The 14,738-nt window shown below is 49.2% G+C and overlaps 2 protein-coding genes across 2 annotated transcripts in view; one reads left to right on the top strand and one right to left on the bottom strand.

Moving 5' to 3' along the window:
- The window catches only part of INSRR (insulin receptor related receptor), a 33,307-nt gene extending 25,594 nt beyond the window's left edge, over positions 1 to 7,713 (bottom strand). The window contains exons 1-2 of the mRNA XM_043964010.1: positions 7,629 to 7,713; positions 1,490 to 2,038 (exon numbers count right to left, since the gene is read on the bottom strand). Of these exons, the coding sequence (XP_043819945.1) occupies positions 1,490 to 2,038; positions 7,629 to 7,713 (634 nt within the window). The remainder of the gene's footprint in view (positions 1 to 1,489; positions 2,039 to 7,628) is intronic.
- Positions 7,714 to 11,205: 3,492 nt separating this feature from the next.
- Positions 11,206 to 14,738, top strand: part of NTRK1 (neurotrophic receptor tyrosine kinase 1) — a 41,846-nt gene continuing 38,313 nt past the window's right edge. Inside the window, exon 1 of the mRNA XM_043964011.1 lies at positions 11,206 to 11,426. Within this exon, the coding sequence (XP_043819946.1) occupies positions 11,206 to 11,426 (221 nt within the window). The remainder of the gene's footprint in view (positions 11,427 to 14,738) is intronic.

Genomic DNA, 14,738 nt, shown 5'->3' with positions numbered 1-14,738 from the left:
GGGGTTTTCTTGATAAAGATATCAGTGGTTTGCCTTTTCTTTCTTCAAATTATTTTATAGATGAGGAAACTGAGGCAAACAGGGTTAAATGACTTGCCCAGGGTCACACAGCTAGTAAGCATCTGAGGCCAGATTTGAACTCAGGTCTTCCTCACTCCAGGCCTGATGCTCTCTCTATTGCACCACATAGCTGCCCCTCTAACTATCCCTTGAGGAAAGTGAACCATATCTGTCTTATGCTCACTCAATAAATCCATTGAAATGTCCCAGATCTCCCACCTGTTAGTAATGACTTCCCTCCTCAGGTCTCATATAACCCTTTGTCCTTCTCTACCAGCACTTATCGTAGTTCCTGGCATATAGTAGGTGCTTAATAAATGTTTATTGATTGATTGGTGATCACATAATATTTTTACTGTAGGAATTCAGGCCATTAGGTGGTGCAGTGAATAGCTTGCTGGACCTGGAATCAGGATAGATCCTTGTTCAAATCCTGAATGGGTTACTTAATAGCTGTGATCCTGAGCAAGTCATTTAACCTCTCTCTCCCTTGATTTCCTCATCTGTAAAATGGGGGTAATAATAGCACCTGCTTCCCAAAGTTGTTGTGAGAATAAAATGAGATAATCATTGTTTTTTTGGGTTTTTTTGGCAATGGGGGTCAAGTGACTTGCCCAGGGTCACACAGCTAGTAAGTGTCAAGTGTCTGAGGTCAGATTTGAACTCAGGTACTTCTGAATTCAGGGCCAGTGCTTTAACCACTTCGCCATCTAGCTGCCCCTGAGATAATCATTGTTAAAATGATTTTGCAAACCTTAAGGCATCACATAATCTATCTTGTTGAGCTGTGAACCCCACCAGGGGAGGCACTGTGACTTAGCTAAACTTTGCATCTCCCCTAGGACACACAGGAAGCACGTAAGCATTTGTGGTCTCACACAGTCAGATAAATGATATTGGGTTGGATCAGAGAGCCTGGCTTCTGGTCCAGCTCTGCTTCTTACTTCCCATGTGACTTTAGGGAAACTCTGTTTAGTGTGTAAAGTCCTTTACACGCTGACCCCTGTGTACCATTCCAGCCTCGCATGTTCCTCCCTTTCCCTCTTGCTTTGGTCCTGCCACATTGGGTTTCTTGCTCTTTCTCACACAGAAACACTCCACCCCCCCATCTCCTTGCTTTTGCACAGGCTATGCCCTATGCCTGGAATGCCCTCCCTCCTTCCTCATCTCCACCTCTTAGAATCTCTTGTTTCCTTGTATTTCTTTTTATTGTGTATTTACTTGTATGTCCCTGCTACTCTCTATAGAATCTCCCTGAGGACAGGGGCTGCTTCGCTTTTTGTGCTTGGTACACAGTCAGTGTTTAATAAATGCTTGTCAATGGGTTGTTTGGGTAAATCACTTCCTTTCATCTATTAAATAAGAGGGCTTAACTACATGATTTCTAAATGCCATCTCCCATGCCTACTTCCTCTCCACCTGTACCCACCTCTTTGGCAGTGCCCAGAGGTCCAGCAGCGGTAGTCTGTACGCCCATTAACAGTGGTTCTGATGCAGGGTTCCTCAGTACCCAGCATTCCAGGACACACATCAGCACATTCCTCTCCTAATTTGTTGCCCACAATGTGGTTGGCATCGGTTGTTGGCTGCAGCAGGCCCCAGTCAACAGTGGACAGATGGCACAGTTCCTGGTTCTTCTCCACACGCACTGCCCCTCGAAGGATGGCACCCAAGCTTGGAAGCCCCACATCCCTCAAGTGAGGCATCTCAAAGATGACCAGGGCATAGCTGAAGAAGAGGCGGGTGCCTCGAATTACTGCGAGGTTGGGGAAGAGGTCTCGAAGACTCTCCAGCCCATAGACACGGAAGAGGAGCAGGTAGTCAGTGACCTGGATGAGGCGGGGGAAGCTGAGGCCCTGGAAATCCTCCCCAGTTGCCGTGAATATAAGCAGGATCTGTAGGTAGCCTTCCACCACAGTACAGTTTTCCAGTCGCCGGAGTTCCGACACCTCTGTTCGGATGTCCAGGCTGGGGCAGACTGAAGAGCGGAGGAGAGGGAGGTACAGATGGGAGGTCAAGGACACTTAGATCCCAGGCATACCCTGGCTCCTAACCCCAATCCTTCCCAAGAGAATCTGAAGCCCATATACCCGAGCCCCTGCCCATACCTTGCCTTGTTCCCTCTAGATTCACAGACTCTTAGAGTAGTCAATGACCTCTAACATCATTGAATCTAGAGCACACACTCTACAATATGCTGGACAAGCAGCCAGATAGCTTTAGCTCAAAGACTTCCATGACCCGGAGCCCACTACATTCCTACATGGGTAGCTCATTTCAACTTTGGACAGCTCCATTTGTTAGGAAGTATTTCCTTAAATGGAGCCCAAATCACATTCTGCTCTTTCTTCCTGTCCCTGCCCTCTGGGACCAGGAAGAGAAAATCTAATCTCTCTTCCACATGAATACTTGAAGACCGCCACCAAGTCTCCCCTACTCCACCCCTAGTCTTTTCTTTTCCAAGCTAAATATCTCCAGTTTCTTCATTTGATCTTTGTTGATGTTTTCTCACCATCTTGTCCATCCTTCTCTGGATAAGGTCCAACTTGTCAATGTCCTTAAAATGCAGTACCCAGAACTGAATCCAATATCCCAGCTGTAATCTGACCATGGCAGAGTACAGAGGGACAACCATCTCCATAATGCTAGACATGATACCTCCTTTAATATAGCCTGTGATTTTTGTTGTTCAGTCATTTCGGTTGTGTCCGACTCTGTGATCCCACTGGGGATTTTGCTGGCAGTGAGACTGGAGTGGTTAGCCATATACTTTTCCAGCTCATTTTACAGATGAGGAAACTGGAGCAAACAGGGTTAAGTGACTTGCTTAGGGTCATACAGCTGGTAAGTGTCTGAGGCCAGATTTGAACTTGGGAAAATGAGTCTTCCTGTCCACAGGTCTAGCACTCTATTTACTGTATCACCTAGCTGCCCCCATGCCACACTGTGGATCCTTATTGACTCTGACATCCACTAAAATTCTCGGGTCTTTCTACCACAAACTATTCATCTCTTATATTTATTCAGTTGGTTTTCTGAATCCTAATATAGGGCATTATCATTATTAAAGTCCCTAAGATTGGCACCCTTGAATACTGGCTCCTTCTACCCACAATCATCCCAAAGGTACTCAGACTTGGGACAACTAGCCATCAGGGTATGGTATTATTCATTCCGTTCAATAAACATGTGTTGAATGCCTACTATGTATTGAGCACTGTGCCAGGAACTGGGGGCATGAGTCAAGGGGAGAGTAGACATGAGACACACTTCCTGTCCTCCCAGATTTGTACTTTGGGTTCTTGTGAGAGCTAGGACTAGGGGAAGGTAAGGTAACCAGTCACCTAAAACAAATCACATAAGTGGGTACAATGAAGGATGTTCAGAGATAGCACTTTTTGTAAAAGCATATATTTTAAATGCTAGAACATCCTTCCTTTTATAATTAGAGGTATTTCTTTTATATAATAAGTCAGTGTGCATGTGTTCTAGCAAAGGCTCTAATGCTGTAGAGAACAGTAACCCTCCAGGGGGCAAATTTTAAGTCTTTGTCTTGGATGAAGAAATGCCTTATCCTAACTCTGATCCCCAGCCTCCTCCTCCATACCTGGATATCTGGGTCCCTGACTCCCTTCTCAGAGGGATATGGGTCTAGACAAACATGGGGGTATGAGTGTTCCCCCTCCTGCCATTGTTTCTGGAGATTTATATTTTTTATTTTTTTGCGGGGCAATGAGGGTTAAGTGACTTGCCCAGGGTCACACAGCTAGTAAGTGTCAAGTGTCTGAGGCTGGATTTGAACTCAGGTCCTTCTGAATCCAGGGCTAGTGCTTTATCCACTGTGCCACCTAGCTGCCCCCGTTTCTGGAAATTTGATGGGGTGCATGCATATGTGTGTGTGTAGGCAAGCATAGGAGCTTAAACATGGTCATAACTCCCTTAATCTTCCCTCTCCTGATTTTCTTTCTTCCCATTATTTCTTTCTTCCCCTATTTGATTTCCATTATCTTCCCTACACCTCTCATATCTTACTTTTTTCCTTTCCCTGCCAAACTCTGCCCTCTGTACTCTACCCTATCTCACCTCACTGTCACTAACATTTTCTTCCCTCCCTATTTCCAAACAGGCATATCCAGAAAAGGGGTCTCTCTCAATACTGGGAAAATGGACCAAAATTTGCCTTTAATTATATTTCTCTCTCTCTCTCTCTGAGAAGTAGTCTGTGATATTTGCAACCATCTCCCCTTCACCCCCACCCCCCACGATTTCCATCACCTGTCCCTGGACCAATCAGATTTGAGAAAGGGGTAGGGGGCCTTCTTCAGGATCCCCTCGTCCCATTTCCCATCATGCTCCTGGGCTCTTCAGAGCTCCCCTAATGAGAACACTTTGGAAAAACAAATCCCAAAGCCTTCTCTGATTACCCCCCACCTCAGGTTCCTCCTGATCCCCTCCCCCTCTTCTCTCTTCCTCTCTGGTCTCTCCTGCTCCCTCCCTGGCTGATACTGAGAACCAGACACCTGGGTCGCCTAACCAAACACCCTCCCCCTCCCTCAGCAGCTCCCCATCCCTCCCATGAACGTGCTTCTGTCTGGACAACCACACTCCCGTCTGGCATCTGCTGGGGCCTGGGGATGGCTCTGTGCTCTATCTCCCCTTTTCCATCCTCACCCTCCCACCCAAGGCTGTTTAATCACAAGGGGAGAACAATGATCCTGAGGCAAAGGTATTTTCAAGCCCCAAGTATCTCCCAGAGAACCTTCCTGGCTCTCCCTCCAGCCCCCTTGGTTTCTGTCCTATGGCAAAGACTTTGCCCCCACCCTCAGGAACCCACAGCCTGTCAGATGAGAAAAACACAGTCTCTGCCCTTGAAGAGGCCCCAGTCTGATGGCAGATGTGGGATATACAGCCAGGGCATGGACAGAGAAACACTGAGCAGAGAGAGAGACGAGGGCAGATGAGCCAGCCAATTTAAACTAGATGGCACAATAGGGACAGATAGTGGGGAGTCAGCAGTCAATCAGAGAAGGCTTCCCAGAGGAGGGGATCTTGGGAAAGACCCACACTTCTCACTGAACCTCTCTTTTGATCTTCTTATCCAATACCGTCTCTTCATTCCTCCTCAGTTACTGTATCCACAATTCCCCTCCCCCACCTGAAGGTTGTTTACAGTCAACATAACCAACCTCCCTCCCCCCCTCCCCACGTGGGAACTTTCTAGTCTAAGACTGGGGATGGAGGTGGCGAGAGGAATCTGGAAAGAGTGGAGACAAACTGCCTCAGTCTGGGAAAAATCATCTACTCTCCTTCCCAGGTTAGTAGACCCTGAGGAGCCATCTGATTCATCACCTCAGCCAGCCTGCTCAGCCGCTATCCTTCATCCTTCTTCTGGTAGTGGCTTGTCAAGGGGAGGATGGAAGCCTTTTCCTCCCCTTCTGCCCTCAGCCTTCTCTCATACAATATCCTGCCATTTGGAGCTAGAAGGGAGCACAGAGATCTCCAAAGTCTTGTGGATACTAAGCCACACTATCCGGGTTCAAACCTCAGTCCTTCCACTCCAGATCCAGTGCTCCATTCCATCTTTTTTTTTTTTTTTTTTTTGGTGAGGCAATTGGGGTTAAGCGACTTGCCCAGGGTCACATAGCTAGTAAGTGTTAAGTGTCTGAGGCCGGATTTGAATTCAGGTACTCCTGACTCCAGGGCTGGTGCTCTATCCACTGCACCACCTAGCTGACCCTCCATTCCATCTTGATGAGACAACTCCTTTAGGTAGTAGGGACTTGGGCTGGGAATCAGAAGCCTCCAGTTCTAGTCCTAGCTCTAGGAACTAACTCCATGTGTGACCTTAAACAAGCCAACTTCCCTTCTTTGGGCTTTGATTTCCTTTGAGGTTCTTTCTATCTCTGAGATGGGGAAACAGTTTGCCCTATTTCCTTGAATACCTTAAGCTACCAAAGGGCCACTGCTGGGGCTGGATGAGTTGTTTTGTGACAAAGTCTGAGGTGAGTTCCCAGTTTCTGACCTAAGGTTGACAAGAGGTCTAGGGAGAGACTGTAAAGTAGGGGAGGTCGCAGTTCCTCTAGCACCAAGACTGTGGAGAACCCATCATGGCCTTGGATATGTGTGTGTGTGTACACAGATATGAGCAAGTGAGCCCCACTTGGACTGCCTTCCTATGTCTGAGGGAGGAGACAGGCTAGAGAGGCGACAGTTGGGGAGATACAGGTTAAATCTTCAGGATGTCCTTCAAACTGGGTTGAGGCACAGGGGAGAGAGTGGATTGGTGGTGGGGAAGCAGGGATTTTCCTGGGTACCTTTTCACTATCATCGCATCATAATGAGAAGAGCATGGGGTTCAAAGACTCCCTTTGACATTTACTAATCATGTGATCACAAGCAAGTCTCTCTATTTCTCTAAGCCTCAGTTTCTTCATGTGTAAAATGGAGATGATAATAACTGCATATCTACTTCACAAAGTTGTTGGGAGAAAATTCTTATAGAAATGAGATATTCTTACTGTGCTCCTAATCTTGGACACAGCTATCCGTCTTCATTTCCCACCCCTCACTCCCCACTTCACTTTCAATAATGCTCCACTTAGTCCCTTGTCTCTCCCGATCTTTTTGTATCTTTCTCTTTACTGTGTCTCAATCCTATCTCTTCTTTGATCTTTCCTTAGCCTCCCTCCATGTAGTTAGACCTGGAAGGGACCTTACAGGTCATCTCTTCAGTCAGTCAAAAAGCAATTTTAAGTGCTTTCTCCCCACTAAGCAGCTAGGTGGCACAGTGGATAGACTGCTGGACTTAGAATCAGGGAGACCTGAATTCAAATCCAGCCTCAGACATTAACCATGTCACCCTGAACAAGTCACTAAACCTCTATCTACCTCAGTTTCCTCATCTATAAAATGGAGATAGTAATGCATCCACTTCCCATGGTTGCTGTGAAGATCAAATGAGGTAAAAGTTGTATAGTGTTTTGCAAACCTCAAACTACCATCATGTGTGCCAACCACAATGCTAAGTGCTGGGTGTACAAAGAAAGTCAATAGACAGTCCTTGCTCCTCAAGGAGCTCACAGTTGCCTGGGGGAGACAACACGTAAATAACTATGTACAAACAAACTATAGGCAGATAAACTGGAGATTATCAACAGATGAGGAAACTAAGGTCCAGAGCAATGCATTAATTCACCCAGTAGTGAATTACTTCGCACAAGTAGTAAGCTTGGCAAAGCCTGGATTTAAACCTAGTGCTCTTTCCACTCACATGATGTGTATCATAGACAAGGACTTTCTTAGCCCCCATCCTCCATTTTCACCATGGCTCTGGAATCACAGATAAGCCAACTAGAATGAAGACCATTTTCTTCCTTCTACTGACAATTGCTCTGGAGAGGAAGTCACAAGCCCCCTTCAGGTGACCAGCTGCTCTCCTTGCAAGGAATTCTTTTTGCTATCAAAACTAAGCCCTTTTCATGGCTGCCAGAGGCAACACAAAGAGGCCAAGTTCTAGAGAAGAACCCAGGTGTCCTGTCTCCCAGTTCTGGGAGAAGGTGAAGACTCACCCTCTGAAGTATCCAGGCCAAATCCCAAAGGGAGGAAGTTCATCAGCAGGCAAGATCCCCAGAGCCAAGAGCTGGGTGCTGTCATTGTTCTGGCCCTGAGCCCACACCCAGCCCCAGCTTGGTGTTATCCAGCCTGGTAGGGGGAGAGGTTGGGTGCAGGACATGCAAAGGGTTGCCTGAGAGGGGCCCAAGAGACAGAGACACTGAGGGACTCAAAGGTGGGAGATAGAAAGACGCAAGGAGAAACTGAGAAATTAAGAAAATAATGGAGAAAGGTCTAGAGAGGATGGAAAACCCAGAATTTCAGGGACTGAGAAGTGACAAAGATGAAATTAGAAGAGAAAACTCTGTGTGTGTGTGTGTGTGTGTGTGTGTGTGAGAGAGAGAGAGAGAGAGAGAGAGAGAGAGAGAGAGAGAGAGACCGACAGACACACAGACACACAGACACAGAGAGAGAGAGAGACACCCAGAGACAGAGAGAGGCAGAGGGAAGGAGACAGAGACACAGAGAAACACAAGTTAGGGCTCAATTGAGAAGAAGTAAGGGTCAGGGGCACAGGGGAAGCACGACCTTGGTGGTGATGGTGCAGGGCTTCTTATAGCTCTTTCAGCCTGGAGTTGTTTCTCCCCCTCTGGAATCGCCAGGGGCCAGAGGCAAAGATGCTGTGCAGGCAGAGAACTGGAAACCCCCTCCAATTGTGGTCCTAAAGCCCATTGGTCTGAGGGCAATGGGGTAGTGGGGGGAGGTACCGCTGTTCCCTCTTGCCTCACCTCCCCATCATCCCTCTCTTTCCAGTGAAGTCAAAATATTTAGCCTGACAACTGAGAGGGAGGAGTATTCGCCTGTCTGTTGGGAAAATAAGGCCAAAGGGCAGAGGTAAGTGGGGGCAAGATTTGGACTGGAGGCCAAGAGAAAATATCCCAACTCCAAATTTACCCAGAAGACACCCTTCCTGACAGCAGCAACAAGGAAATCCTAAACTCATCTTATAATTAACAACAACAATAACTACTCATCTCTTCAGGTGTGGCTGGAGAGGTTGACAAGGTGTAAAAGGAGGAAAGTCAGGAAGAGACAGGCTGGGGGCGTCACTGAGAAAGGAGGGCAGAGATCTCGTCTTTGGGACACTAGCGGAATAGGTAGAGGGAAGAATGGCTATACAAGAAGCCTTCGGGGAGTCAATGGGGACAGTCAGTGTGCGCCATGCACCTCGGTGCTCCTCCAGCCTGGGGGCTTCCTTCATTTCTGAGAAAAGTCACCTCCCCCGAAGCCGCCTTGGAGTGATCAGAAAGCTGATACAAAACGGTGGTGCCCACTCCCTCGCTCCCAGTTCTTGGGAGTGCATGGATAGGGGCAGAAGCTGGGGGAAAAACCCAGGTACGATGCTTTCCAGGGCTGCCAGCTGGGGTGCAGAGACGGAGCCGGTGTATCTGGAGGGGACACAAGAGGCTGCTGGGCAGAAGCAAAGCCTGGCTTGGCCCGAAGCGCCGGCCCTTCTGAAGAGCTAAGAGAAGACCTATTAATTTCTCCGCGTGGAAATCGATGCACCTCTGTACGGGCGGGCGATGGATCCCTTCCTTTCCCTCCCCTGTCCTGCTTGCCTCGTAGTGTTGGCGGTACCTTTCCTAGCGAGAACCATGGCACCAGGAGTCCTTTTCCTTGCCCCCAAACGACTCCCCACCCCTATCCCGAGCACAGAATGATGGGTGTAGTGGCAAGAACCCCAGTTTGGGGCATCAGGGGACTTGGGTTCGAGTTCTCAACCTGCCATGTCCTAGCTGTGTGACTTTAAGGAAATCTCTTCCCTTCTCTAAGCACCAGTTTCCTCACCTGTAATATGGTAATACTTGCACTCTCTACCGCTCAGAGTTGTAGGAAAAGCATTTTTAAAGCGTTCAAATGCTCTGTGATTATGAGCTAGGATACTGAGATTTTCCGGCGCCTGGCACGGTGCCTGGCACATGGCACGCCTTAATGCTTCTTGACTTGACACTGAGTAGCTTGTGTTTAGACATATACAATTTTTTTTTTGTATGTTCGACTGAGTTCCTTGAGAACGGGGCACTTTTTTTTGCTTCTCTGCATCTCCAGCCTTTATTTAGCACAGTGCCTCGCATATAGTAAGAGCTTAATCAACGATTGTTGACGGACTATCATAAAAATATGTGAAGAAGCAGGCTCCAAGTCAGGAAAACCCGGATTCAAGTCTCACCTCCTATACTACTGGCTGTGCGACCCTGTCCAAGTCACTTAACTTCTGAGGGCTCCCAGGTTACTACAGTCTAAGACTATATACATCTCAGAGGAGGTGCTGATCTGTATTTGCAGAGGGAGTTTCCTCATCCGGGAGTTCTTAATACAGATGAAATCACAGATCGAGTCCAAAGCTTTACCCTAGTTTAAAAGCATAAACACACACCTCTGGCGCCACCATGTGGGCACTCTAAGGAGAGCAAGGCTGACGCCCCTCCCTGATGTAGGCGCAGTTCAAACCTGACGTTAGCTGACTGTTTTGGGGAGACCACTTCCCTGCCTCTGCCTCTTCCACTTTGGTATCTCTTCCCTCGTTTTCCTACATTCTCACCTCAATTTCCTTTGCTTGCAGTTCTCTCTTTTCCCTTCTGTAAAAGATCTTTGACATAATTTTACCCCGTGCTCAATAAGTCATGAAATCCGCGATCCCTCCCCACCCCAAAGCTCCCCAACAACATCCATCCCTTTAGGGAATTGAGGCAGAAGACTTCCTAGGATGATGCCAGGGGCTTTTCACAGCCCAGGGATCCCTATTGAGGTCCTTAGAATGCAGCTGAATCTTGGGTGGGAAAGCAACAAGCTAGCTTTCCAAGCCTGGCCTTGTTAAACCAAAAAAGAACTCCACCGAAAATTACTTACATGTCCTAGGAATACACAGGCGGAGGGACCCCTGGAGGAATAGGAATCCCTGCAGGGGAGGACATAAGGGGAAAGGGCAAGAGCTGGGGCGACCTAGAGGAAGAGGGAGGAGGGGAGGGGGCAAAGGAAACTGAGGGAGAAAGCAGAAGCTGTTTGGTATACCGTGGGAGGGGGCAGGGGATGGATACTGAGAGAGAGGGGTGGGGTCTGGGGGCATGGAAGGCTGGGGAGGAAAGAAGGGGTACTGAGGAAGGAGGTAAGATCGAGAGAGGGGTTAGGAGAGAGAAGGGGCTGAAGAATACTATGGGAAAGATGGGGGGCTGAGGGGTCACTGAGGGAGAAGGGCCGGGGCTGGGTGGGATAGAGGGAAAGAGAGGAGGGGGCTGGAGGCCCCTGAAAAAGAGGTGCGGGAGCCTGAGGAACACCGGTGAAGGGGCAGGGGGTACAAGAGAAGGGACAGGAGTTGGGGGGCGATGTAAAGAGAAGGGAGAGGGCTAGGGAGTAGTCATGGAGAGGAACAGAGGCTAGGGGATATTGGGGGAGAGGGGCAGAGCCAGCTCCTCCCCTTTAAGACGGCTGTCCCTTTAAAGCAGCCCCGTCCACATGTTGGGGGTGGGTGGGGGGAGGTTGGGCTGGGAGCAGCTGGGTGAGTGCAGTCAGGCTGGCCGAGGCAGTGAGGGGGAGATGCTCAGAGCCGGGAGGAGCGGGCAGCTTGGCAGGCAGGGCTGCCCCTGGGCCCTGCTAGCCTGGCTGCTTCTGGTGCCTTCGGGCATTGCCCACTGCCCCCATGCCTGCTGTCCCTTTGGCCCCTCAGGGCTGCTCTGCACGAAGCCAGGAGCTCTCACCAGCTTTGGCCTCCTGACAAGCTTGGAGAACCTGACAAGCTTGGAGAACCTGACGGAGCTGTGAGTGCCCACTGGGCATTAGGGATGGGCGTCGGAGAGCTAGATGTGGGCAGGGGGGCTGGGGGAGGCACGGACTTGAAGCTTCCCTGGAAGGCTGGTGCGGCCAGCAGGTGGTCCCTGCTACTGTTGGGAAGAGGGGCTGGAATTTCTGCCCCCTGTAACCCAAGGAGCTGGGTGCTGTCCCTCCAAGCCTCGTGGGAACTCCTGTGGGCGGACTAGTGTTGTACCTTGTGGGGGGGGGGACTTCTTTTTTCTCCCGTACCTTGGGGCTTCCTTTTGGGGGTCAGGGTTGGGATGGGGAGCAATGAGGTTTTCTGATAGCAGAATTTTTGAATTAAACCCATGCCCAGAAACAGTATTTCGCTCCGCCTCCCACCCCCAGCTCTGGGGGCTTATCAGGAACTCGGGACTCCCAAGCCAGGTACAAAAAGGAAGCAGTAGGGAGCAGAGGATGCTCTAAGAGCTGATACCCCAGCCCCTGCCCCTTTTCCTTGGAGTCCTTTCAGCTGCTGTCCCCTCTCCCTAACATCCTCTCCTCTCCCTTAGCCTCTTTCTCATCTAGTATTTCTGTTTTGTCCTACTTCCCTTTAGCACCCTGCCTTTCTCGCCTGGTGTCCCCCCAACCCACTGAGTCTCCTCTCCTGGTGCCCCCTCCAATCCTCTGTCCTTCTCTCTCAGTGCCCATCTCCATCCCCTTCCCTTTTCTCCCAGTGTCCCCGTAGCTCCTTCCCTTCTCCCTCAGTATCCTTCTAGCCCTACCCCCCAGTGACTCCCTGACCCCCTCCCCATCTCCTCTACTCCTCTGCTTTGAGCAGCTCCAGCTAATGCCAGTTTGTATGTGGCCCTTTTCTTCCCTAGTGATACTGCCCACAAAAAGACCAGAAAGCTTGTGGTTTTGGTAGGGGAGGATGCATATGTCTTGGTGCTTGGGGGATAGAAGGGACGGTGTCATCTCTCCCCCAACCTAGCTTTGAATCTGAGATGCCTTTGGCCCCACCCCTTCCTCAGAAATCTTTTTTGGTCCCCTGGCTTCCCTTGACGATGAAGTGAAGGTAGTTATAGTGGGAGATGGATGTTCCCAGCCCTCTCCGAGGTGTTTCTCTGTTTTCTGTTCTCTCTGTCTCTCTCCTGTCTCTGTCTCTCTGTCTCTGTCTCCTCCCCCTCTCTTCCTCCCTGCCGGTCCCACCTTCATCACCTCCCAACCCCCAGGACCTTTATTCCAGGCAAATGACAGAAAGTAAGGCCCTGAGCGAACCCCCTGAGGAAATCTATGGAGAAGGGAAGGAAGAATACTTCAGGTGTCTGCAAAAGCAGCACATACACACAGTAGTAACTGACTGGAAAATACTGCATTTTTCTGTAACTGTTGCTGGGGTTGGGGGGCAACGGTAATGCTTGTCTATCCCATAGTATGTAACGTATATAGTTTGCAAATATCCTGGCATGATTGGCTGGAATGAACTTGAGTATTTGATAGGGACTATGTTGTGTTTTTTTAGCATTTTATTTCACCGTTGGGAAGGAAATTCCCTAGAATCTGGGAGGGTTTGCTGAGAAGGTCCTCTAGTATTGTGTAGCATTGAGAGCACGTGGAAAGTACCCTAACATGCCAGAAGATGTCCAGATATTCTAGAGTAAGTGTCTGGAAGTTACTCAGATATCTAATGTGATAGGCAAGAAAGCACAACTGCAGTCATTTCCTGGAAAATATAAGGGTATTTTTCGATAACCCTCTACAAGGGTGAGGGAATGAAGGGGAGAGAAGGAAATGGAATCTTCTTACCTAGCCTCTTCTTCAGCATTGTATTTACTATCCTATATCCCCAGCCAAGGGTCGGGGAGAGAGGGGAGGGAGGCACTGTATCCAGGACTCACAAAATTCTAGAACCTAGAGTGAGGAGTCCAGAGGAGTCCAGAAGAACCCCTAAAGATGATCTAGTCAAATACCCCCATTTGCAGATCAGGAAACTGAGGCCCAGAGAAAGGAAGCAAATTACCTAAGGTGATACAATGGCAACTTTCAGGACCTGAACCCAATACTGATCCCAGGACACTATCTTAGACCTTCAAAAGGGAAATCCCAGGGTTCTAGGTCCATCACTTTAGCCAAGGACTCCCAGGTGAAGGTTCTCCGTCCAGCCCCTGGGGCCTGTTGATTTCTAATCATATTGTCCCACTACAGATGGGAGAGGGGTCGGGGCTGCAGGGTTAAGATATGTGGAAACTGGAGTTTGGTGAGAAATCTCTTCCCTCAGAAAATCTAGAGGTATTGGGTGGCAGAACTCTTAGGTTTCCCTGGCAGAGCTAATAATGGGTTGATATTGTTGAGAATAGGCAAATAAAATACAAGTAAAAGTGAACTAGGGGCCTTCCAGCTCATGCTGCCTGGCAACCCCATTCTGACTGGTTATCCCCTGCTGCCATTAGTCTCTGTTTCTGGCCCCCCACTTTCCTCTGAATGCTGGGCAGGGGCTGGTGAGATAGGAAAGGGATTGAGGTATCTGGGCATCTAGCCAGGGGCAATCGAGAAATTCATTGAGGTATGTGTGTGTGTGTGTGTGCGTGTGTGTGTATAGGGGTCTGAGGGACAGGGACTAGGTATGCTGACAGAGTCAGGGCTTGAAAGAGAGGGTGGGGCAAGGGCTTGGGGAATGTTGTGTGAGAGGTGGAATGGGAGAATCCTGAGGAAGAAAGGAGGAACTAGGAGGGAAGATAGAACAGAAACTAGAGAAATATATTAGGAAGACAGGGAGCTGGAGAAACACAGAAGGTGAGGAGTGGGCTGGAGAGCTATTGGGGGAGAGGAGACAATTGTCGACTCTTCTAACCCCTATACCCTTCCTCCTTTGAGGGAAGAAAGGGTGGAGGATGTTGTCTGAGGGTGAGGAAGGATTCTGAGAATAACCACCCCCAGGCCTCAGGGTAGAGTGACTCAGGGGCTCATGATGAGTAGGATTTCTCTGGAATTGACCAACACGTTTTGCCACAATGAATTCCAAGGACCCCTCTCAGGGGCGGGGTAGGGTGAAGGGGAATTTAGAAAGTTAGGCACCTGAACTTCAGCTTCCTTTGACCAAGTCTCTTTGTCTTTCTCTCTTTTATTCTCTTGGCCTCCCTCCTCAATTTCTCCGAGTCCATTGTCTTACTCTGTGTCCCCTTTTCTCTTCTTTGTCTTTTCCTGTCTCTCTCATTGCATTTCCCTCTGATCCCTATAACCTTTGAGGCAGAGGGAAGGGGCAATCTAGGGGCATTGGGCTTACCCCCTTCCCCTCTACTTCCATGGACTTACCCAGGGACTTGTCCAGGGAGGAG

The sequence above is a fragment of the Dromiciops gliroides genome, chromosome 4, assembly GCF_019393635.1.
Source record: "Dromiciops gliroides isolate mDroGli1 chromosome 4, mDroGli1.pri, whole genome shotgun sequence".
Lineage (NCBI taxonomy): Eukaryota > Metazoa > Chordata > Mammalia > Microbiotheria > Microbiotheriidae > Dromiciops > Dromiciops gliroides.
This window is presented reverse-complemented; position numbering and strand designations above follow the sequence as displayed.